This window comes from Megascapheus bottae, chromosome X (genome assembly GCF_031878675.1).
Source record: "Megascapheus bottae isolate mThoBot1 chromosome X, mThoBot2.hap1, whole genome shotgun sequence".
NCBI classification, from domain to species: Eukaryota; Metazoa; Chordata; class Mammalia; order Rodentia; family Geomyidae; genus Megascapheus; species Megascapheus bottae.
Window position 1 is genome coordinate 36,046,064 of NC_143547.1, and position 25,180 is coordinate 36,071,243.

The window sequence follows — 25,180 nt, forward strand, 5'->3', positions numbered from 1 at the left end:
GAACAAACCAGTCATTGCAAGGTATAGGGGCCTGGACTTGACTCTTAAAATAGCAGGAAATGAAATCTGTTGGGAGAAAGCTAAAAAATGTTTTGTTCTTGTGTTGGTAGTTAACACAGCTCTATACATTTATCAAAGCTCACAGAACTACACACTTTCTAATTCAGATGCTAACTTACAAATAAAAGTTTTCAAAGCCAGTGGTACTGGGGGTGTGGCTCACATGGCAACTTTACTCAAGCAAGCACAAGATGACATGGTCAAATGCCAGTAAAGCAAGAACCAAAAACAAACAAACAAAACCCCACAAGTTCTGAAGCTAGCCACAGCTGCATGCCTGTAGTCTCAGCTACTGAGGAGCCTGAGGCAGAATATTCCTAAGTTTAAGGCTAGCCTAGGCTATACAAGGTTTCACTCCTTAAAAATGAACAATTAAAAGACTTAATGATTTAAAACAACCCTACCCATGATTCTATTTATATGATATTCACACCAACAAAGCATAAGGAAAGAGCCTGAGGATTGGGGGTGGGGGGAGCTGACTCTAAAAAGTGCATTCTGTATAATGATGACAATGATGGGTACTTCTGGACACGTGTCCAAATCCACAGAACTTAAAGGGTGACCTTTACTGTGTGTTAACTTTGGTCTGATTTTTTTTGCCAGTGGTGGGGACGGAACTCAGGGCCTGAGCACTGTCCTTGGGCTTTCTCAAGGCTAGAACTCTACCTCTTTAGCCGCAGTACCACTTCTGGCTTTTTGCCATATATGTGATACTGAGGAATAGAACCTGGGACTTCGTGCATTCTAGGCAAGCACACTTACCACTAGGCCAAACTTCCATCTGATCTGATTTTTTTTAAGGACAGAGAAAACGCTAAAGAAATCGTTTTTAAAGAAAAATTTGAGAGGACTTCACAGCACTCCAGAGCCTGGTTGAAAGTAAATTACAGAGATGCTCATCTGTTCTTTGTCTCCAGCCATTCCTTGTGTCTGGGACTTGGTAAGCAACAAGAACTGGGCAATAAACTGACCTTACTTTAGAGCCACAAAAATAAAAACTCGAGAAGGGGTGTAGATTGGTGGTTGAGTGCCTGTCTTGTATGCACAACTCCCAGCATTGGGGTAAATAACTTGAGCAATAGCCAGGAGTGGTAGCACAGGCCTGTAACTCTAGCACTTGGAATGCAGGGGCAAGAAGATCATGGGTTCAAGGCCAGCATAAGCTATAGAGTGAAATACAGAAGGAAAAGAAAACACCTTGATATGCTATTGGTAGAATATCTAGACTCTAACATTTTTATTGTACCATGATCATTTTAGTTCTTGACCCAATTTTTCATCTTGACATTATCATCTATCAGGATAATGATAATGTGACAATGATGGTATGAAATGGTTGGACATCACTGAAGGAAACTCTAGGAGCTTAGCTTTACAAGACCCTATTTTTTCTCTCCCCTTCCCCTCCAAAAAAGATCGAATGCATTTAAATGACTCCATCACAAGTCTGGTACATGAGATAAATAATCCATGCCCATTTGTTAAGGGGGCAGCATGGCGTATCCACCAGGAAACACAGGATTTTAATTTTTAATTATACTCAAGTCCCAAATCTAAGTACATTTTGTCAATATTCAGAATGTAATCCATTACTGCCAGAGCTGTATCAAGGGTTCAAGGAGGCACTAGACGCCAGCCACTGGAGGCTCATGCCTATAACCCTAGCTATTTAAAAGGAGGCTGATATCTAAGGATCAGAGTTCAAACTCAGCCCTGCTAGAAAAGTATGTGAAATGCTTCTATCCAATTAACCACACATAGAAAAATATCAGTAGAAGTAGAGCTATGCTAGCCTTAAGCAAAAACAGCAACCAGACCCCAAACAAAATAAAATAAAATAAAGGAAACAATAATAGACTCGCACAGCTCAGTGGTTTGCGATCAATTAATAATCATCCCCTCTGGATGCCCCTGAATACACAAAGGGTCTGCCCTTCACCACCAGGACGTCCTACAGCCAATGGCTTTTCAGTACTTATCACATTCTCCCTCTTAGATTCTACCTATGTAAATGAGGGGGTAGGGATTTCCAGACTGACAAGGGTCAAGGCTGGTTTAGCCACTAGTCCAATTTCCTGTGGAACTTGAGAAGTGGCAAAGACAAGTAATACAATGTTCATCTCGTTCAATGTCTAGCTCAAGTAGACAGCAGGAACATGAATCAAAAAAATCCATGGAAAAGATTGTTTCTGTTTGGAATACCACTGAAATCATCTCTGTGGCCTTGTGCTTGTCTGGATCCCCAAGTATTACTCAAAAGCCTGCCTGTCAAAGGTTGGTCACAGGGTGGCGCCATTGGGAGGTAAAGGAAACTCCCATCAGGTGGGGCCAGATGGAAGACAGTAAGGTCATAGGGAATATGCTCTTCAAAGGGACTGTGCTTCCTTTTTTGCTTCTTTAACCATTAGACATTTTGCTTCACTACAAGTACCTACAGTAACATGATGCCTTATCACAGGGCCGAACCACTACAGGCAATCAAGAATTTTTCTGTAGTGATAAAAAAAAGGTAACCCAGGGCCCCTAAGTGCTTCCCTGATAAGCATCAAGGATACCCAGAATTGTTAATTAATTCTGCTTTAATGGAGTGGCTTCTAGACACTGGTTAGAGTCAGCTCATACATTCCCAACTCTAGCAGCTTTCTTGAGGACCACTCTGAATAAATTCTACCAGAACCCTCTTGGATGATGCCATTTAAATGATGGCATTGCATGACACAAGGTCACATGAAGGTGTGGCCCAGCAAATCACTTGAGTTAAAGGGATTTGTCCCTATGCACACAAGTGACAAGACTGGACTTTTCTTTAAGGCATCCAATGCCCCACCAATAGATAACACATTTTCTCTTGTCAACAAGAGCAATAACAAAATGAGGCCTTAAAACCCTTCGGCACCAGTTAGTCTGCTATGTTCTCTTCACAATATCTCCAGACCCTTCCAGATTCAGAAGGTTCATCACTAATGCATACAATCCCCACTTGCCAGCCAGGTGGAGACCTGCGGAATTGGGAATAAGTTGTATGGCCAGGGGCCCACTGAAGGAATTGCCTGGTGCTTAAATCTCTTGTGGAATGCGGGGGGCCAGGGGGGAAAAACACATCCTTCTCAGGATTCTCAGAACAACCAGTGGTCTAATCTCTAGTTAGTTATACATTCAGCTGTCCAACATGGTTTGGTGGGAAATAAGCCCTCATATCAGCTCAAACTACAAAATTGGAACCCTGGGATAGGAGATGGGGAATATATTATTGGCATCTAGTCTGTGGTGATAGGTTCCTCTTGAGCAAGAGGAGGGATTAAATACAAGGTATTGGATTTGGCAGCTCTAGCCTCTTGGGACTCTTTTTACCAGAGAGAATGGAGGGAGCCGTGGGGAGGAGGAGGTAAAGGTGTGAACGTATTCTTTTAATATATAGGTACTTCCGGGAGAACCAATCTATATGTATTCTCCCATCCCACAGGAATCCGTGACTGGAGCAGAGGGGATCAACGTCAGCAGATCAATCTCCAGCACTGTCATCACCATTGCCAGAAAGGTCGAGGGCTGCCATCATAGAGTCGGATAGCTTACTGGCGATTTTATCTGTAGAGGAAGAAAAACAGGCAATCTTTTGGTGACTGGCTTGCCAGCAGAAGGCCTGTCAGAGCTGGTCTGTACCTGGCTTCACCTGCACAAAATATTGCTTACTTACTCAAAACAACTGGTAACTGGGCGCTGGTGGCTCACTCATGTAATCCTAGCTACTTAGCAGTCTAAGATATGAAGAGGATCATAGTTGAAAGCCAGCCAGAAAGGGTAAGTCCATGAGACTCTCATAGCCAATTAATCAACAAAAAGAAGTGATGGGGCTCTGGTGATTCATGTCTGTAATCATAGCTATTCAGGAGGCTGAGACCTGAGGATCAGAATTCAAAGCCAGTTCGAAGCCAGTCCGGGCAGGGAAGTTAAGTAAGAGTATCTCTAATAAACCACTTAGAAAAAAGCTGGAAGTGGTGTTTTGGCTCAAGTGGTAGAGCACTAGCTTTGATAAAAGAATCTCAGGTATAGCACCCAGGCCCTAGGTTCAAGCCCCAGGATTGACCCATGTCACACCTATAATCCTAGTTAAATCAGGAGGCTGAGATCTGAGGACTGCAGTTCAAAGACAAACAAAACAGGAAAGTCTGTGAGACCCTTATCTCCAATTAATTACCAGAAAAGCCAGAAGTGGTGCAGTGGCTCAAATGGTAGAGCTCTAGCCTCGCACTGAAAAATCTCAGGGACACTGCCTAGCCCTGAATTCAAACTGCAGTACAACACCAAAAAAAGAGGGGAGGGCAAGAGTGTGGCCTACTGGCAGAGTGTGTGCCTAGTATTAAGAAATTCTTGGTTCTACATACACAGAAAAGGCCAGAAGTGGTGCTGTGGCTCAAGTAGCAGAGCACCAGCCTTGAACAAAATGGCTCAGAAAAGTCATCTGGGCCCTGAGATCAAGGCCCAGAACTGGTACAAAACAGTTATATAACATGCAAACTAACACATAGAACTCTCCTGATAAATGATACTCTATGATATACAGATTAGGCCTGTGGTTCTCCATCAGTGGTCTCCAGAAATCTATAGGGTTTTTTGTTGTGATTTTTGTAATTTAGAGGGTTTTTTTTTGTTTTTTTGGTTTTTTTTTTGCCAGTCCAGGGCTTGAGCTCAGGGCCTGAGCACTGTCCTTGGACTTTTCTCAAGGCTAGAGCTCACTTGAGTCTCAGCACCACTTCTGGCTTTTTTCTATGTATGTGATTCTGAGGAATCGAACCTGGATCTTCGTGCATGCTAGGCAAGCACTCTACCACTAGGCCAAACTCCCAGCCCCCAGAGGTTGGTTTTTTAATGCTGCTATTGCCTCACCGATAGTATGAAGGTCGTGCTCTTACCACTTGGTCCTTGAAATCTGAGATTCAACAAACACTTTACATAATTTTCTTGAAATCTACAGTCTGAGAACCAATTGTTAGGAATGGAACATTCAAACCCATCCCTAGCCTGGAGTTGGGCCACATAGATGCTTACTGAGGAGCCCCCAAATCCAAGCCTAGGCAGGCCCTTCTCAGAGCACAGGGAAGTCAGGCAATCCCACCTGTACGCTTCTGCATCTTCTTCTTATTCTTCAGGGCAGATGCCAGAGCCTGGCCCTGATGCAGAGGGTCCGTCTCCATGATTCTCTGCAGCATCGGGCGGCGATCCACTGATTTGACATCTATCACACCATTGTTCCTGGTGCCGTACTGGTCCACATTGCGCTTAGCCCATCCTATCTGATGACGGTTGGGATTGGTGCAATAGCCAGTGAGTTCTCCAATCTGGGGAGGAAGAGTACAATGTTGAGATCTTGATCTCTAAAACCCTCCAAAGACTTCTACAGAGGAGGCATGGACAGGCTTGGGTGGGAAGAGAAGGTCTGGGGCCATTGAGAACTCAGTTCCAATTTGGGCTCCATCAGCTACTTAGGTTACCTCAATTTGAGTCTACTACTCTTATCAAATGAGGGGGTAGCTGACATGGCTTCTGAAAGAATGCAACTTCAATTAATGATAATTGGTATTAGAATGACCCTTTGCTTCAAGGACTTTTGGTAGGGCTGCAGGTACTGGGACTTCCAATTCAGGACCTAGGTGCTATCTATCTCTGAGCTTCTGTGCTCGGGCAAGCACTCTCCTACTTGAGCCACAGCTCCACTTCTAAATTTTTGCTGGACATAAGACTCTCATGGACTTTCCTGCTCAGGTGAAATTCAAATGGTGATCCTCAGATCTCCTGAGTAGCTAGGATTACAGGTGTAAGCCACTGGTGCTTGGATTTGCTTCAAGGTCTTACTCAACTCAGCAAATTCTTTTCTTTTTTCTTTTTTTGCCAGTCCTGGGGCTTGAACTCAGGGCCTGGGCACTGTCTTTGGACACTTTTTTTGCTCAAGGCTAGAGCTCTGCCACTTGAGTCACAGCACCACTTCCAATTTTTTCTGTGCATGTGGTACCAAGTAATTGAACCCAGGGCTTCGCGCATGCTAGGGGAGCACTCTACCACGAGGCTATACTTCTGGCACCTATTTCATGCCAATCTCTGGGTGGGGCAGACTCAGTTTCATACTCAAGAAGCAATCCAAACAAGGAGTATATCTTACAAATCAAATATATGTTGCCTGCCCATTAGTGGCTTGGAATGTGGCTTTGTGGTAGAGTGCTTGCCTTGCATGCATCAATTCCTCAGTACCACATAAACAGGAAAAGCCAGAAGTCGCATTGTGGCTCAAGTAGTAGAGTAGCCTTGAGCAAAAGAAGCTCAGGGACAGTGCCCAGGGCCGGGAGTCCCAGGACTGGCAAAAACAAAAGAAGAATTGATGACTGAGAGGTTAAGAGCAATGAGAATGGACAACATACCACTGATAGAATGGCACTCTGCACAAAACACTCAAAAAACACAGAAAACACTATGCTCTAAGCATACACACAAACGGGTACATATATACAGTCATATATCACATAAACATAATTCAGGCAACAATGGACTACATGGCAGTCTCATTAGAGATACTTGTCTTATTTTCTATAAGTACAGTCTAGGATATTGATGAAGCAACAAAATCATCTTACAATTCACCTCTCAGATATCAAAAATCCCTTACATGACGATATTGACTCCTTTGTACACATATATTCATTAATTTAATCCTTGGAAGAATGATATGACGGGCTGAGCACTCGTGGCACCTCCATGTAATCCTAGCTATTCAGCAGACTGAGACCTTGAAGATCATGGTTCACAGCCAGCTGGGGGAGGAACGTCTGTGAGATTCTCATCTCCAATAAACCAGCAGAAGGCCAGAGGTGGAGGTGTGTTTCAAGTTGTAGAGCACTATCTTTGAGTGAAAAGTTAAGGGATACAGCATCTAGTCTCTGAGTTTAAGTCCCAGTGTGAGTGCGCACACATGTGCGCATGCTCGCGCTAAGACAAACAAGTTATCTGTGATAACCTAGCTAAGCCAGCTGTAGAATGAAACTAGAACCTGAGAGGCCTGCTTCCAGACCACCCACTACACTAGAGCAAGGGAAAGGTAAGCAAGGTATGTGTCTGAACAAAACTACAACTCTGTGGTTGGTGGCAGCAGCATCGTTCACAAGACAGGAAACCTAAATAAAGTCTCTTAGAGTTGTACCATGTGGTGGCCTTGCTGAGGGCCCTGACTGAGCCAGGAACTTGTAGTTAAAATGATGGAGATATATGGTCTTCTCTGAGACATACCGGCTCAGTAAAATATTAGCCTTCGGGGCCAGGAGTTTGGCCTAATGGTACAGTGCTTGCCTAGCATGCACGAAGACCCAGGTTTGATTCCTCGGTACTACACACATTGAAAAAAGGCAGAAATGGTGCTGAGACTCAAGTGGTAAAGCTCTAACCTTGAGGAAATCCAAGGACAGTGCTCAGGCCCTGAGCTCAAGCCCAGGACTGGCAAAAAAAATATTAGCCTTGAAGATAACTTGAAACAGGTTTCCCTTTAGGCAATAGGGAAATCTCCAAAATTATATAAAGACAGGAATAATGTAATTCCTGCCACTGCCCAAGTTCAATAGATACCTTCTTTTAAGGACTGAGTAGAGGCCAGTTTCCTTCCTGAACTCCCTGCCCCCACTCCAATAACTTTCTTCTTCTTAGTAATTGTTCTAATATACATGCTTGATCTCCTCTCTTCCTAGCTTAAGAAACAATCCCAGATATTATCTAGCCACCAAAACAAGTAATCACAGAACAGGCTCCAAGATGAATTTGTAGGTGAAATAAAGTACAGAACAATGCGAATAGCCTGCTAGTAATTTATGTAAAATAATTATCTGCACTGGGCACTAGTGGCTCATATTTGCAATCCTAGCTACTCAACGGGATAAGAACTGAAGGAACACAATTCCAAACTAGTCTGGGACCTTAGTCTATGAGACTCATAATACATAATCAGTAAAACACTAGACTGGAGGCATAGCCAAAATGGTAAAGTGAAAGCTGTTAAAAATAAAGAAATAAGTTTGCAGTCTTTTAAAAAATACATTAAAAAATAGTTCAGACTGCTGGGGGTCAGTGGCTTATGCCTATAATCCTAGCTACTCAGGAGGCTGAAGTCTGAGGATCATGGTTCAAAAGCCATTCCAGGCCAAAAACTCCCTGACGATCTTACCTCCAATTAACAGCAAAAAGCTGGAAGGAGAGCTGTGGTTCAAGGGTAAAGCCCTACCTTTGAGTACAAATACTAAGAGACAATGCCCAGGCACAAAGTTAAAGCCGTAGGACTAGCAATAATAATAACAATAACAACAACAATAAAAACTAAGCTAGATGTGTTGGTCACATCTGTCATCTTAGCTACTCATGAGGCTGAGATTTGGGGATCTGTCAGCCCAGGAAGAAAAGTCTTTGAGACTCCTCTTTCCAATTAACCAGCAACAAGGCAGAAGTAGAGCTGGGGACTCAAGTGGTAGATGTCAACCTTGAGTAAAAAAAAGCTAAGCAAGGGGCCGGAGTTTGGCCTAGTGGTAGAGTGCTTGCCTAGCATGCACAAAGGCCCGGGTTCGATTCCTCGGTACCATATACATACAAAAAAGCTGGAGTGGTATTGAGGTTCAAGTGGTAGAGCTCTAGCCTTGAGAAAGTCCAAGGACAGTGCTCAGACCCTGAGCTCAAGCCCAGGACTAGCAAAAAAAAAAAAAAGCTAAGCAAGGATGTGAGTCACTGAGTGTAAGCCCCATACCAGCACCAACACCCCCCACAAAAGTTAATAATATAAAGCTATATTTTCAATGGTTTGTTTAAAATTAAGGGTAATCGTTTTGTTGAGAAGTTAAAGGAACTGGGCACGGTAGCTCACACCTATAATCCTAGCTACAAAGGATCAAGGTTCAAAGCCAGCCCAGGCACTAAAGACTGTGAGACTCTTATCTCCAATTAATCACTAGAAAAATGGGAAGTGGGACTGTTGCTTTAGGGATAGGGCAGTAGCCTTGAGCTGAAGAGCTCAGGGTTAGCACTTAGGCTGAGAATTCAAGCCCATGACCCACCCAAAAAAAAAAAAGAGCTGACATCTAAAGAGCATGGTTCAAAGCCAGCCAAAATAAGTAAGTCCATGAAATGCTTATCTCTTATTAAAAACCAAAAAGCTAGAAGCAGAACTGTGGTTCAATTGGTAGAATGCTAACTCTGAGCAGAAAAACTCAGTGACAGTGTCTAGGCCCTGCATTCAAGTCCTAGGTCTGGCAAAAAAAAAAAAAAACAGACAACAGATAAATGAAATGATATTGGCGGGGTGAATGGCCTAGTGATAGAGTGCTCACCTAGATGCATGAAGACTTGGGTACAATTCCTCGGTGCCATATGCACAGAAAAACCCAGCCTTATCTCCAAATTAACTCCAAAAGAACTCAGGGAAAACACCCAGGCCATGAGTTCAAGCCCTCAGAACCAGCACACAAAAAAGGAAACCATGGGACAAGCTGGATGTCAATGGTTGACACCTATAATCCTAGCTACTGTGGAGGCTGTAAGATCAAAGCTAAAAGTCAGCCCAGGCAGCCTTTATATCACTAATTAACCAGCAAGATGTCACAAGAGAAGCTTAGCTCACGTACTAGAATACTAGCTAGTCATGAGCAAGAAAACTGAGCAAGTGCTCAAGGCCGTGACTTCAAGCCCTAGAACTGGTATGTATTTTAAAGACCCTATGAGATAGCTGGCAGTTTGGCTCCAGCTCACAACTATAATCTCAACTACTTGAGAGGCAAAGACCAGGACGACTGTGGTTCCAGATCAGACCAGGCAAAAAGTGAGACCTTAACAAAAAGCCAGGATGGGGGAGGGGAGGGGAGGCTGGAGTGTGTCCTAGCAGTAGAGTGCTTCCCTAGCATGCACAAAGCCATGGGTTTGATTCCTTAGTACCACATACACAGAAAAAGCCAGAAGTGGTGCTTTGGCTCAAGTCGTACAGTGCTACTAGCCTTGAGAAAGCTCAAGGGCAGTGCCCAGGCCCTGAGTTCAAGCCCCAGGACTTGGGGGAAAAAAACAAGCCAGGCATAGTGGTACATGCCTATAATCTCAGCTATACTGGAATGAGAGATAGGAGAATTGCAGTCAAAGGCCAGAAAAGGCAAAATCTCTACCAGAAAAATAAAGCAAAAAAAAAAAAAGACTGGAGACATGGGTCAAACTGCTTCAGCACCTGCCTAGGAATGATGAGGCCCCAAGTTCAAATCCTAATGTCATAAAAAATAAATAAAAACATGGGACAAAAAACAAGATGAGGGTGGGGGTGGGGGGGAGGGAAATGGGGACCAAGACATGAGAAAGGGTATCAATGTATGTGAAGTAATGTACCTTCCATCTGGCGAATGTAATGTAACCCTTCTATTAATTACAATAAAAATTATATGAAAAAAAAAACATGGGACAAGATGTCCAGGTGAGCTAATACTAGAAGCCTAGTCTCAGATTGTTGTAATGGTAGGGTTGATAAGAAAATGACAGCTTCTTGGGGCTAACACCTATAATACTAGCCACTCTAGAGGCTGAAATCTGAGGGTTGTGTTTTGATGCAAAACCAGGCAGCAAAGTCCTTAAAACTCTTATCTCCAATTAACTACCAAAAAGACACAAGTGGAGCTGTGGCTCAAGTGGTAGAGCACTCACTAGCCTTAAGCTAAAAAGCTCCAGGAAAGCATCCAAGCCTTGAGTTCACATCCTAGGACTAGCAAACACACATGCGTGAGCACATGTGCACACGCATATACACACACACACATATATACACATACACACATACACACACACACATACACAAATGACAGCTTTTCAAGACATTCAGGAGGGAGAAGTCACAGGACTTGGTGAGTAATACTAGTACATGGAGTCTCGGATACCAGTCAGGGAAAGGAAGAGTTAATTTGGAACTTGAATAGCTGGATGACTAGACTGATAGCTGTTCTATGGGCTGGGAAACTACTAGATATAAGATCCTCCTTGGCCCTGTCATTATTTGACAAAAGACACATTCAACCACTCAGAAGCTGACAAGGACTAAGGGAACTAATCACTCCTTGTGGGGGCAAAATGGAAAGGACAAACTTCTTTCTAGAACCCTGAGTACAGGAGAGGATTGTCATGAAGAAGCAAACAGGTACCTTATATACGGTGGTTTTATTTTCAATAGCATCTGCTATTTTCACCATTGGAGAATGAAGCCATTTCGCATCCATTTCAAGCGGGTCTGTGTCACCCAACAGCTCATCAGAGTCTCCAGTGGCCAAACCTTTAACATAAGGAAGCAATGCCATTGTCATGTGGTGGCTAAACCTTTTCACACAACACCATTGTCAGGAAGCTACTGCAATACTCTGATCAGTCATGCCTCAGCAAAAAAAGAAGACCCTCAGAGAAGTCATATGACCTACAAGGGTGAGGGGACTTTTGTTCCTGCTTCTAGGCTATATGACAAAAGATTAAAAGCATGAGTTTGGTGAAAGTACCAGTGAATCATGCCTGTAATCCCAGCTACTCTAGAGGCTGAGATCTGAAGATTATGGTTTGAAGCAAGCCTAGGCACCAAAGACATTCATTACCAATCAACCACCAAAAAGGTGGAAATGGAACTGTGGCTCAAGTGGTAGAGCACCCACCTTGAGCAGAAAAGCTCAAGAGCAGCTAGATGCTAAGTTCAAGCCACCGGACTGACACACATAGAGAAAAAGCAATTCTCAGTGAGGGAGCCACTCTTGTCTTTCTATCCGCCCAGGTTGGACTATCATCTATAGAATCTGAGCTCAACCCCTCTCAACTGTCCATATGACAGAGGCAGAAACTAAAGTTCATCAAGGGGCCAGGCACTGGTGGCTCATGCCTATAATCCTGAGGATCAGGGTTCAAAGCTAGCCCAGGCAGAAAAATCCATGAGACTCTTGAACTCGGGGCCTGGGCTCTGTCTCTGAGCTTCTTTTGCTCATGGTCAGCTAGTGATTTACTACTTGAACCATAGCTCCATTTCTGGCCTTTGTTGATAATTTTAGTGAACATGAGTCTCACAGAATTTCCTTCTCATTCTGCCTTTGAACTATGATCTTCAAATCTCAGCTTCTTGAATAGCTAGGGTTATAGGCATGAGCTAGCAAAGCCTGGCTTTACATATATTTTGACTAACATGAATAAAAAGAACAATCTGTGGAAGTGGAAGAGTTGTGGCTTAAGTGGTAGAATGCCAGCCTTGAGTGTCTAGGCCCTGCATTCAAGCCCTAGGTCTGGCAAAAAAAAACACAACAGATAAATGAAATGATATTGGCGGGGTGAATGGCCTAGTGATAGAGTGCTCACCTAGATGCATGAAGCCTTGGGTACAATTCCTCGGTGCCATATACACAGAAAAACCCAGCCTTATTATGATTTGTCCCTGTTTCCCTCCCTCCACACCCTCCCACTCATCTTGTTTTCCCCCTTCCCTTCCCTATTTCAAATAAACATAGATACAATATACCAGGTAACAAAGTTAGATACAGTAACAACATAATTAACCATAACGGCAAAAAAAAACGGGAAGAGAAATAACATCATAGTACATTAAGAACAATAGTCCACATTTTTAATCTTCCAAAACCTCACAATCATCAGTACCAACAAGTAATCCCAAGGCCTATAGTAGTATTCTCTAACTTGAAGGAAATTAAATTAAGCTTAGAGTTGGTTAATCTAATCAAAAGTTCAAAAAAAGGGGAGATAAAATATGGGCTCTACTATCAGGTCTAAGACAAAATCCAGTTCCCTCATTCATCCACACTTACATTCCATGGTGTCTTCATTGGCATGCTCAGTATCCTCAATGTCAAAGACCTCAGTCATCTCCTTCACAATCTCAGCACTCAGATGGGCAGGCAGAGTGTGGGTGGGTGGTGGTGGTATATAGAAACTGATCTTTCCACTGCATTGGGAGAAGAGGGATGATTTGTGGTGATGTCATTAAGAGAACAAATAACCATTCATGAAGAGAATGGGGGAGGGGGCCTGGGAGTTCAGCCTAGTGGTAGAGTGCTTGCCTAGCATGCACAAAGACCAGGGTTCGATTCCGGGTACCACATACACATAAAAAAGTCAGAAGTGGTGTGGTGGCTCAAGTGGTAGAACTCTAGGCTTTAGAAGGCTCAAGGACAGTGCTCAAGCCTGAGTTCAAGTGCCAACTGACCCCACACACAAAAGAGAGAAAGGCGGGGGGGGGGAGGGACGGAGGGAGGGAGAGAATATAGGCTTGTAAGCAAAAAAAACAAACAGAAAAACTCAGACAGCACTGGGCATAAAATCCACAGCAAGACCTGCTGTAATTCTGTCCCCTACCCTGGGACTCAGGAAATGGGATTTCCCTTTGAGCTGCAATAAACACAGATGGGCCATAATAGCCAGACTCCAAGCAAATTTCAAGTTTAGCTACTCCTCACCTCACCCAGTCAGCCAGAACAGCTTTAGCTGCCTGTTCTTGACTGTATATGCCTCCCTTCTTCTTCTTCCCCAAACGGTGGGCCACAGCTGTCAGAAAGTGCTCAGTGGTTTGGAATCCTGAGACGCCATAATAGCTGGAGATCTGGTGAAAGGGAGAAGGTAAAAAATCACATTGAAGGGCAAAATGCTTCCAGCCATGGTGACACACACCTATGATCCCAGCTACTCGTGTAGTAGAGAATGAAACATCACGAATCAAAAGATCATGATTCAGTACAGGAAAATTAAGGAAACTAACTCAAAAAGAAGCTGAGTGTCGTGGTATGTATGTACATGAATTTAATCCCAGTTACTCAGAAGACAGAGGTAGTCTGCCAATGCAACATCAGTCTGTACAAAAGATCCTATTTTAAAAACTAAAAAGCAAGCTGGCACTGATAGCTCATACCTGTAATCCTAGCTACTCAGGAGTCTGAGATTTGAGGGTTGAAGTTCAATGCCATCACAGGCACGAAAAGTCCATAAGACTCTTCTCTCCAATTAACCACCAGAAAACCAGAAGTAGTGCTGGTGGGGGGAGAGACCTAAAGACTATAGACTGGGCTCAAGTGACAGAGCAGTTGTGTAGCAGAAATAAGGCATTGAGTTCAATCTCTAATACCATCAAAAAGGGGAGAAGAAAAACAAGCAAAGCGCCCTGGTAGCAGTTAAGAGTAGAGGTTCAGTCAGGTGCCAGGGGCTCATGCTTGTAGTCCTACCACCTCAAAAGCTCAAGGACAGTACCCTGGCCTTCAGTTCTAGCCCCAGACAAAAAAATAAAAGCAAGAGACATTGTGGGTGCAGCAGAAGCCCTTCTGTGTACCTCCTCCAAGTTGCAGCGCTGCAGGATGGTCTCCACTGGAGTCACAGGGTCGGCCAGTTTCTGCACCTGGATGCAATTGCGTAGGATGGTGCCCACCTCTGAGTTGGGTCCGGGGACGATGCCTGGAGCATCCAGCAATCTGATGAATTTGTCCAAGTGAACTTCTTGCATGAATCTGGGATAAAAGAAAGGTGGGATGCCAGGCCACATGTCTCCATTTTCCCATCCAGTGTCCTGTCTCCTGGCTGTTTTCCAGTCACCATGGCATCCCAATTCAGCTCTCCATTGGAGAAGAATTGGCTTGTTGGTAATGTTTTTGTTGTTTCTTTCCTCTCTGGCCTGTTTCCTAACTGTGTTAATTGTATTTTCTGGCTGCGGTCTTGCAGACAGGAATCAACCATGCAGTCACTGGCCTTTTAATAAAGACTGTAAGATCTGACCTCAAAAGAAGGAGGGAGGGCTGGGAGTTTGGCCTAGTAGTATAGTGCTTGCTTTGCATTCATGAAGACCAGGGTTCAATTCCTTGGTACCACATACATAGAAAAAAGCACGAAGTGATGCTGGGCTCAAGTGGTAGAGCTCAAGCCCAGGACTGGCAAAAAAATAAAAAGGAAGGAGTGCTGGGCACGGTGGCTCTCGCCTATAAATCCTAGCTACTCAGGAGGCTGAGATCTGAGGATCGCAGTTCAAAGCCAGCCAGGGCAGTAAAGTCCATGAGACTCGTCTCCAATTAACCACTAGAAAACCAGAAGTGGCAAGGGGTAGGGTGGTAGCCTTGAGTTGAAGAGCTCAGGGACAGTGCCCAGGCCCAGAGTTCAAGCCCCATGACCGGCCAATAACAAAAAAGGAAGGAAGGAGTAAAGGAGAGGAGGGGGGAGGGGGGAGGGAGGGAGGAAGAAGGGAAGGAAGGAGGGAGGGAAGGAGAGGAGGGAGGGAGGGAGGGAGGGAGGGAGGGAGGGAAGGAAGGAAGGAAGGAAGGAAGGAAGGAAGGAAGGAAGGAAGGAAGGAAGGAAGGAAGGAAGGAAGGCAGGCAGGCAGGCAGGCAGGCAGGCAGGCAGGCAGGCTGGGTTAGGTAGGTTGAGGGAAGGCAAAGGAGAAGGGAGGGAAACCAATCCTCCAGCTGATTGTCACAGCTAACTTCGCCCACAGGAGACAGATACAGAATTCTCTGGGCCTCAGCTGCTTCATCTGGGCAATACAAGCTACTCTTGAGGAGCCTAAGCTTGCTGTTGTCAGGAGGTTTCAAGCAGCTAACTGGAAAGTACCCATCAGAGAGCCAGGGACACACCTAAGAGGCTCAGAGAACGGTCCAAAACTAGGATAGGGACAGGAGACGGAAGGCAAGGGATTTGAGGAAAACAGTAATATCAAGGTGTTACACAGTGCAAGAGCAGGCAAATGCTTACTTGGTGATCCCAGGAACCGCTCCCACACTGCATGCACGGCTGCGCTTCAGACTATTGATCAGACTGCTTTTTCCAACATTGGGAAGGCCTGCAAAGCAGCAGCGGATGGTTCAGGACAGAAAGAACCCTCAGAAACATTCAGGCCTGCCTGTGTGAGGGAGGTCCTGGCAGAGGCAGTGACCAGGTCAGGGACAAACCAAAAATAGAACCTGGCTTCCTGCCTTCAAACCCCACTCCCTGACCAATTAAGTCCCTATAGAGCCATTCTAGCTCTCTCCCAATTTCTTTGTTTTATGAGCATGCCTGCTCTCTACATGAGACCCCTCATCTCCCACCCACAATGGGCCTGCAGAAATACACCATGTAAGGTCTTGTAAACGTGATCCAAGAGAAGGTGGGACTTCCAGAAATGGAGGAAACAGAGGGCCATCTGTTCTAGTGTGGGCTTTCCCAAAGGACAAAGGCTTCATCTCCAGATGTCCATCTCTTTATGCAACTGTCTTTCCCTATAGGGTATGTTTTTGTATTGGGACACCTATATATGCTGTTCTCTGCCAGTAGATAGTTTCTCTTTTTCTGGGACTCTCTCCCTCCCTCCCTCCCTCCCTCTCTTCTGTGTGCTCCAATTTACCATTGTATACCACTCTCTTATGCTCCTGGAGGATACCAGGAAGTCTCTGTACCCCTCCCCCCTTGGGGTGTTTCTTTGGTCATTGTGTTTTCTTTCCCTTTTTTGGATCTCTCTCCCTCAGTCTATTTCTCTAGCAACTCTGTTTCTCTGCATTGTCTGTCTCTAAGCATCCTTTCTTTTCTGGCCATTGTCCTTTTTTCTCTAATATTCTAGACTCCTGCAATTCTTTCGTTTGCCAGTACTGTGCTTTACTAAGGCTCATGCTCTAGCTTAGATCCCTCACCCCCTGTTCAAAGCTAGCACCCTACAACTTCTACTACACCGCTACCTCTAGCTTTTGGCTGGTTAAATTGGCAGATGAGTCTCTCAAAGTGTTCTTCACGGATTGTCTTTGAACTGTGATCTTCAGATCTCAGCCACTTGAGTAGGTAGGATTACAGGCAAGAGCCACAGGTGCCTGGTTTCCACTCCAGCAATTCTGTCTTTCTGTAATTCCCTCTAATACTGTTGTCAGACTCCTTCTGAGCCTATTCTTCCTCTTTGTAGCCTGTCTCTACGCATAAAACAAGCCCATGAGCTTGTTTTAATGAGGCTCTTTTTCCGCTATTTCCTGTGTGTGTGTGTGTGTGTGTGTGTGTGTGTGTGTGTGTGTGTGTGTGTGTGTGTGTACGTACATGCACCTGTATTAGACTCCAACTCAGGACTTAGAGCTCTCACTTGGATTTTTTACTCAAAGCTGGCACTCTACCACTTGAGCCATGCCTTCAGTTTTAGCTTTTTAGTTATTAACTGGAGATAGAAGAGGGGGGGGATTCCTGCCCAGATTGGCTTCAAACCTTGATCCTCAGACCTCAGTCTCCTGAGTAGCTAGAATTATAAACATGAGCCATCAATGCCCAATTTCTTTTCCTCCTTTTTTTATGGGTCTGAGGCTAGAACTCAAACTTAGTACCTGATACTTTTTGCTCATTGGCTAGGGCTCTACCAACTGGGCCACACCTCCAACACCTTTTCCTTTTTTTATGTCTCCCCATTTATTTACATGGGGATCTAAACAAATGTACTTGGTTCCTGTTCTGTGGGTATATCTGTGAATCTGTCCCCATTCCTATGGCTAGGAGATTTTTTTTTCCTTTGGTTATCCATGTCCACACAGCCACATACCTAGATATGTCTCTCACATCTCCCCTGTAGGTCTCCATATATAGACACATTTCAGTGTCCCTTTTGGTATTTCTTTGAGGTTGTATATGTGTGTCTGTCTCTTATTTCTCATTCTCCGGCAGCATGCCTCTGTCATTTAAATTTATCTGTACTTTCCACTCCTGAACAACTCTGCCATCTGGCTTCCTGACTCTTTTTCTGTCTTCTCCTGTGTCTAGCAGAATCTATACATCTCAGTGTCACACTCTCCAATGTATCTCTTGTCACCACTTTCCCTGATCATCTGTCTCTATCTCTCTCCATCTCCCTGTTTGTTCTAGTGAACCCTCTTGTGATACTAAGGGTTTGAGCCCCAGCTCTGCCTTGTCTTACACAAGGCTAAGAACCACAAGTTCTCTTTCCCTTCTCTGGGCATCAGTATTCTTAAAAAAGCTAGATAGTCACGATTCCTCCTCTCAGCTCTGACAGGAGGAGACAGGTCCATTTCCAAGCATAGCACCACGATTGCTCCATGGCTCTCACATTCAATATATAGTAAGGATTCAAGAGTACCTCCTAGCCAGGTGCTGGTGGTTCATGCCTGTAATCCTGGCTACTCAGGAGGCTGAGATCCTCAAGGCCAACCTAAGCAGGAGCTCCATGAGACCCTTATCTCAAATTAACTACCAGAAAACCAGAAGTGGTACCATGGCACAAAGTGGTAGAGCACTAGCCTTGAGCAAAAGAGCTCAGGGATGGTGCCCAGGCCACAGAGTTCAAACCCCATGAACAACAAAAAACCCTTCTTGAACCACTCCATTTCTCCTCAAAGAGGGAATACACAGTTAGTTCCTAGGTTCCCTTCTCCCAAGGAATTCCTTGCCAAAAGGAACAAAGCTTCCATGGCTATTTCACCAAGCCTTACCCACAACACCCACACGGATATGGGTGCGCACTTCACCCAGGCGGCAATAGTTTCCCAGAACTCTCATGAGGTTTTCAGCTCCAAAACAGGCTTTGCTCTTCAGTAGTGACTCAGAGGCCTGTGACACTGGCACACTGCACTGGTTCTGGAAGGCAAAGGATAACACAGAACATTAAGTGTGAGAGGCCATTGGAACCCAGATTTCTAACCTACAGAACCTTCAGGACCCTCCTGTAATCACTGAGCTCCACAACTTAAACAGGAGGCTTTTCACATGGCTCTGGATACTGCTTCTTCATTCCCCTTCACTGTCTTTGTATCTCCAGTTTCCCCTCTTCCCTACTCCTGCTTCACACATTGATCCTTCCTCCCTTCTTTTTGGGAAAAAAGTCATTTTATTGTTACTACAAAGGTGATATGCTGAGGTGTTACAGTTACAAAACAGGCAATGCGTGTATTTATATTTTTTCTTTCTTTTTTTTTTTGCTTGTCCTAAAGCTTGAACTCAGGGCCTAGATGCAGTTCCTGAGCTTCTTTTGCTCAAGGATAGCATTCTTAAGTCACAGCCCCAGTCCTGGAGCTTGAACTCGATGCCTGAGCACTGTCCTTGGGCTTTCTCAAGGCTAGCACTCCACCACTTGAGCTGCACACCATTTCTGGCCTTTTTTTTTCTACTTATGTGGTACTGAGGAATCGAACCCCAGTCTTCGAGCATACTACGCAAGTACTCTACTACTAGGCCACATTCCCAGCCCTACTTCTGGCTTTTTCTGTCTATGTGGTACTGAGGAATAAAACACAGGGCTTCATGTATGCTAAGCAAGCATGAGTATATTTCTTTGGGGACAGTTTTACCTCTCCTTTCCCTCTCTCCCAGTTTTTCCCTCCCATCCCCACCCACAAGTTGTTTAGTTAATTTCTAACATAGTGTCTACTGAGAACCATGGCTCATTAGTTCTCCCTTTGTCCCGATATTTCTGTGCCTACCTAACTGCCTGCCTGCCCTTCCTTCTATGCCACTACTGACACTTGAACTCAGGGCCTTATACACTCCATCGGCATTTTTTTCCCTCACAGCTGGTGCTTTACCAGCTGAATCATGCCTCTATGTATGATTTTCTGCTAGAATTTTTTTTACTTCGATACTATATTAAGAGAAATCTACGGGTCTAGCATAATATACATAAGAGACATACATACAGGGTCTTTATCTGCTGGTTAACTTGAAGTAAAAGTTTCTTGGATTTATCTGCACCGGCTGATATTAAACCACAATCTTCCTATCTCAGCCTCCTGAGTAGCTAGGATGACAGCTTGAGCCACCTGCTACCAGTGCCTGCACGATAACCAGCTCGTACTATCTACATAAGAGGCAACACGACATCTCGGTTCTAAGTAGGCAAAATTGACCTTCCAGTTTTTCTTCTCACAGGGTATATGCTTCATAAAGCCTACTTCCTTTTTCCCAGGCTCAGGGCCCTCAGGTGCATATCAGCTATAATCCTCTTCTTATCCATGTAGAGACAAGATGGTGCCTGGTCTACAGTCACTCCAACCTCTATATCTATTGCTAATGGCATCTCTTTTCCCAGAATGCCCTTTCTCTCCCACTTCCCTTATTTACCACAGCACTTTTTCTAATATCACAAAATTGAGACTAACCTAAAAAAGACACATATTTAGCTGACTATAGCACTGTGTGCTTGTCATAAGCTATGAGGGAGGCTGAGATTTGGACTATCAAGATTCCAAGACAGGAGCCTGGGAACATGGCTTAGTGGTAGAGTGCTTGCCTAGAATGCACGAAGCCCTGGGTTCAGTTCCTTGGAACCACACACACAGAAAAGGCTGGAAGTGGTGCTGTGGCTCAAGTGGTAGAGTTCTACCCCCAAGGACAGTGCTGAGGACCTGAGTTCAAGCCCCAGGACTGGCAAAAAAAAACAGTAAAAAATAAGGCGAGAGGCGTAGCTCAGCAGTAGAATACTTTCCTTACAGGCATGAGCTCCTAAGTTCAAACCCTATTACTACCCAAAAAAGACATACCTTTAATGTAGAATACAAATAGAAAACAGTGGTTCCAAAAAGATATTTAAGGGCAAAATTTGAGCACAGGAATAGAGGAAGGAAAGGTGAACAAACACAGTCATTACATTTAAGTAGGTAATTTGTGAGTAGGGACAATAAGGAAGGGGAAAAATAGGGGAGAATAAAGGATATGGGCAAGAAGCATTGTATTCATAACCTGACTTATGATATTGCAACCCCTCTGCACATCTACTTAGTAATAATTTTAAAATAAAAGCCAGGTGTAGGTGGCTGACCAATATAATCCTAGCTACTCAGAAAGATGAAATCTGAGGATGGAAGTTCAAAGCCACCTCAGGCAGGAAAGTCCCTGAGGTTCTTATCTCCAATTAAACACGTGAAAGGTTCTTATCTCCAATTAAACACGTGAAAACAGGAAGTGTGAAAACAGGAAGTGGTGCTATGGCTCAAAGTGGTAGAGTGCTAGCCTTAAGCTGAAGAGCTCAGCGACAGCTCCCAGGCCCAGAGTTCAAGCCCTACGACCAACAACAACAATTGAAAAAAAAGAAAAAGACAAAAAGGTTGTTTATATCTTTATAACCAAAAAGGACCAAAAATTGGGGAGATCTGTGAAACTCAGAACACTTGCCTAGATTGTACAAAGCCATGTGTTCATTATCCCCAGCACTGCAGAAAGAAGGCCAAATATCTATAAATGAGATATCATGTTCCTCAAGGATTTAAACAGTAATGGTATCTACAAAAAATTCAATGTAGACTGATCCTGTTAATATAGGATTTTAGTTTGGAAAATGTTGACTTGAGAGAAAATCAATCACATACCACTGTTAACAATGGTTGTCTACAGAAAAAAAAATAGTTTAATGGCATCACACATTTTCAAAGATGTAGAAAAAGAGCCCCAACACAATCATTTGTCCCACTGGAGGAAGGTAAATTGTATAATCATTATGAACAGCAATTATCACTGTCTGTCTGCCACTCCATTTCTACACCAATACTTGCTCACATACCAAGAAGCCATCCACAATAGCATCTGTGGACACAGAGATTATAATGATGAAAACTAAAGAAGGATCCAGGGGCTCAAGCCTATAATCCTAGCTGATATCTGAGAAGCAAGGTTTGAAGACAACCAGGACAGACAAATCTGTGAGACTCTTTTCCCTAACCAGAAAAAAAAGCTAGAAGTGGAGATATGGCTCAACTGGTAAAGCAGCAACTGTGGGCAGGAAAAACTGAGGAAGAAAACAAGGCCTAGAGTTTAAGGCCCCAAACCGGCAAAATTAATCCAATCAATAAAAAAAACTGGAAACTAGGGGGTGAGGAGTAGCTCAAATGCATTCTTCTTAATTAATGTAGTTAGAACTCATGGCCTTGCAATTATTAGGCAGGTGCTATTACCACTGAGCCTGGCTCTTACCTGGAAAATGTATTTCTATATAAATGGTATCATTAGCAAGTACTATAATTTTTTAATATTTTTATTATCTTTAAATAGTTGTACAAAAGAAGGTGCCATTTGGGCCAGGAGTTTGGCATAATGGTAGAGTGCTTGCTTAGCATGCACAAAGACCTGGGTTCAATTACTCGGTACCACATACATAGAAAAAAGCCAGAAGTGGTGCTGAGGCTCAAGAGGTAGAGCTCTAGTCTTGAGAAAAGTCCAAGGACAGTGCTCAGGCCCTGAGCTCAAGCCCAGGACTGGCAAAAAAAAGGTGCCATTAAACAAAGCAGTTTATTAGTAAACATGGTGTGTCTTGATCAGTATCACCCCTTTCCACATTCTCATCCACCTTTCCCAAGTCACCCCTTCCTTCACTCTTCTTAATTTTTAGGGTAGGTATTAATTTTTTTTTGCCATTTAACAAAGAAGTTTATGCAAACAATGCATCTTTTTTTTTCAGTTGTGGGTTTTAAACTCAGGACCTGGACATTGTCCCTGAGCCCCTTGTGCTCAAGGCTAGTACTCCAATATGTTCAGCTACAGGCCCACTTCTAGTTTTTGAATGATTAATTGGAGATGATAATCTCATGGATTTTTTTTTTTGCCTGGGCTGGCTTCAAACTTCGATCCTCAGATCTCACTCAGCCTCCTGAGTAGCTAGGGTCACAGACCTGAGTCACTGGCACCCAAAATTTGACTTTTTTTCCAATTTATCTTTATTTTTTCCAGTCCAGGAGCTTGAATTCAGGGCCTGTCCTTCGGCTTTCACAAGGCTAGAGCACTATCACTTGAGCCACAGCACCATTTCCTGCTTTTTCTATGTATGTGGTACAAAGGAATCAAACCCATGTCTTCTTGCATGTTAGGCAAGCACTCTACCACTAGGCCAAACTCCCGGCCCCTGACTTGCCTTCTTTTTTTTTTTGTGGGTCATGGGGCTTGAACTCAGCCTGGGTACTGTCCCTGAGCTCTTCAGCTCAAGGCTACTGGCCTACCTTTGAGCCAAGCCCCACTTCCCACTTTCTAGAGTTGAATTGGAGGTAAGAGTTTAATTAGAGATGAGTCTCAGGTCCTTTTGTGCCCAGACTGGCTTTGAACCTTGATCCTCAGATCTCAGCCTCCTGAGTAGCAGGTGTGATCCACTGTGCCTGTCTTGTCTTCTTAAAGAGAAAAATTAATGAAAGCAAGGTTTGAAAAGCTAACAACCAGTTATAGTGTATTTTTCAAATCTACAAATAGCATTTATTAACTTTACAACGGAACAACAACAAAAAAAAAAAAACCAAACATATCCTGAAGAGCAATTCAAGGAGCAAAATGAAGCTACAATTAAGAAGCTATTCAGAAGAGTAAAACCTCAATGTTGAAAGCCCAATTCAATTACTAAAAATCTGAAGAGCCCAGTAAGTGATAAATAAGTACCAACCCAGGCCAGAGACTAAAATTAAGAAGTCCAGATGCCCTTGACCTCTAGGTCAGAGACTAAAATTAAGAAGTCCAGATGCCCTTGACCTCAAGCTTACCAGGTTTTTGACCTGATGCTGGGTGCTGGCCTTGAAAGCTACAGTTGGCAGCTCATTGCGAAGGTAATCCAGCCACTTCTCCACAACTTCCTTGGGAACCAGGTCTGGGAAGGACAAGAACAGATGGGACTGTCAGGAGGACATCATTTTCTTGGCTCACTCCAAAAATGCACTCACCCAGACCCAAGGTTATTCCCATCTCCTGCCAATAAATTGTTCCACAAGTCCTGTCGGTCTCAATCAGGTCTCCAGGTTTGTTACTGAGTACACAATGTGCTCTATGAGACCAGCTGACCCTCCCTGATGGGAGTATATCCCCTTAAAGGAAAATGCACAAACTAGCTATTTGGTCCTAGATATCATCCTTCCAACTCAGGATACCAGAGGCCAACCAAAGATTTCCATTTCCTATCCTCTCTCTGGATCTAGGTTGGATGGAATTTCAAAAATAAATTATAAGCCAGGCGCAGTGGCTCATGCCTGTAATCCTAGCTACTCAGGAGCTTGAGATCTGAAGATTGTGATTCAAAGCCAGCCTGGGCATGAAAGTCCGTGAGACTCTTATCTCCAATTAACTACCAGACAACCAGAAGTGGCGCTTTGGCTCAAGAGTTAGAATGCTAGTGTTGAGCTGAAGAGCTCAGAAACAGCACCGTAGGCCCAGAGAGTTCAAGCCCCACGAGTGACAAATAGATAGATAGATAGATAGATAGATAGATAGATAGATAGATAGATAGATAGACAGACAGATAAATGTGTCTACACATGTCAGTTTGAGCCATGTGCACTGTCCTTCAGAAGTACACACACACATATTCCAATCTGGCTGCCCTAATACAGCTATCTGTTAAGCAGAAATCAGCCATTCTAGGCACCATCTCTCTCCCACCACCAATAGTTCCAACACTTCTATCAGCATTTCCAGCACCACAATGTATCCTCATTTCAGGAACTCTGTTTTATTGTATTTTATTGTCAGGGTAAACATATAGAGGGGTTACAGTTACATTAGTCAGGTAGTGGATACATTACTTCTTGAACATTGATACCCCTTTTCTCATGTTTTTCTCCCACATTCCCCCCCCATCCCCTTCCAACCATCTTGTTTTTCCCCTTTCCTTCCCTATTTCAAATAAACAAATAATCGTATATATAAAAAAATGTGTCTGCAATCTTCTAGTTAATCATTTCTAGATATAAGACTCACAAATCACTAATTCACCTCTGGCACGGAAGCATATACATTTGATCATTATATAAGGACTGTATTGTACAATTGCATCAGTATCACTGCATACCTGTCCCTGCTAGAAATGAAAATTCAAGTCTTGCAAAAATGTCAAATTGTAGAATCTTTCTAGGAATTATCCTGTAGTCAATTGCCCTTTGCATTCTAGTCTTCCTACAAAACCTAAAGACGTTAATGTACCTTTAAAGAAATGACATGTCAATAGAGTAATTCTCTTCAATCATTTAATTTTCTCTCGTTTTATTTTAATCACTTTAATTTTCTAGATGTTTGTTTATAAGAAAAACTTCTGATACAGTTATTTATGGTACTGGCTGACTCGACAGTAATGTTACTCAGTGCAAGCATCAATATACACCTTCCTATTTTATTCTCTCGTGGGCACTTTTTATATGAGTAGTTA

At 43.7% G+C, this 25,180-nt stretch overlaps 1 protein-coding gene across 1 annotated transcript in view; it reads right to left on the minus strand.

The window, feature by feature from the left end:
* Positions 1-3,449: 3,449 nt before the first annotated feature.
* Positions 3,450-25,180, minus strand: part of Gnl3l (G protein nucleolar 3 like) — a 45,591-nt gene continuing 23,860 nt past the window's right edge. Inside the window, exons 7-15 of the mRNA XM_090326928.1 lie at positions 23,529-23,632; positions 18,513-18,657; positions 15,814-15,901; positions 14,408-14,582; positions 13,545-13,687; positions 12,897-13,033; positions 11,250-11,377; positions 5,177-5,399; positions 3,450-3,648 (exon numbers count right to left, since the gene is read on the minus strand). Coding sequence (XP_090183054.1) covers positions 3,566-3,648; positions 5,177-5,399; positions 11,250-11,377; positions 12,897-13,033; positions 13,545-13,687; positions 14,408-14,582; positions 15,814-15,901; positions 18,513-18,657; positions 23,529-23,632 — 1,226 coding nt within the window. The 3' untranslated portion in view covers positions 3,450-3,565. The remainder of the gene's footprint in view (positions 3,649-5,176; positions 5,400-11,249; positions 11,378-12,896; positions 13,034-13,544; positions 13,688-14,407; positions 14,583-15,813; positions 15,902-18,512; positions 18,658-23,528; positions 23,633-25,180) is intronic.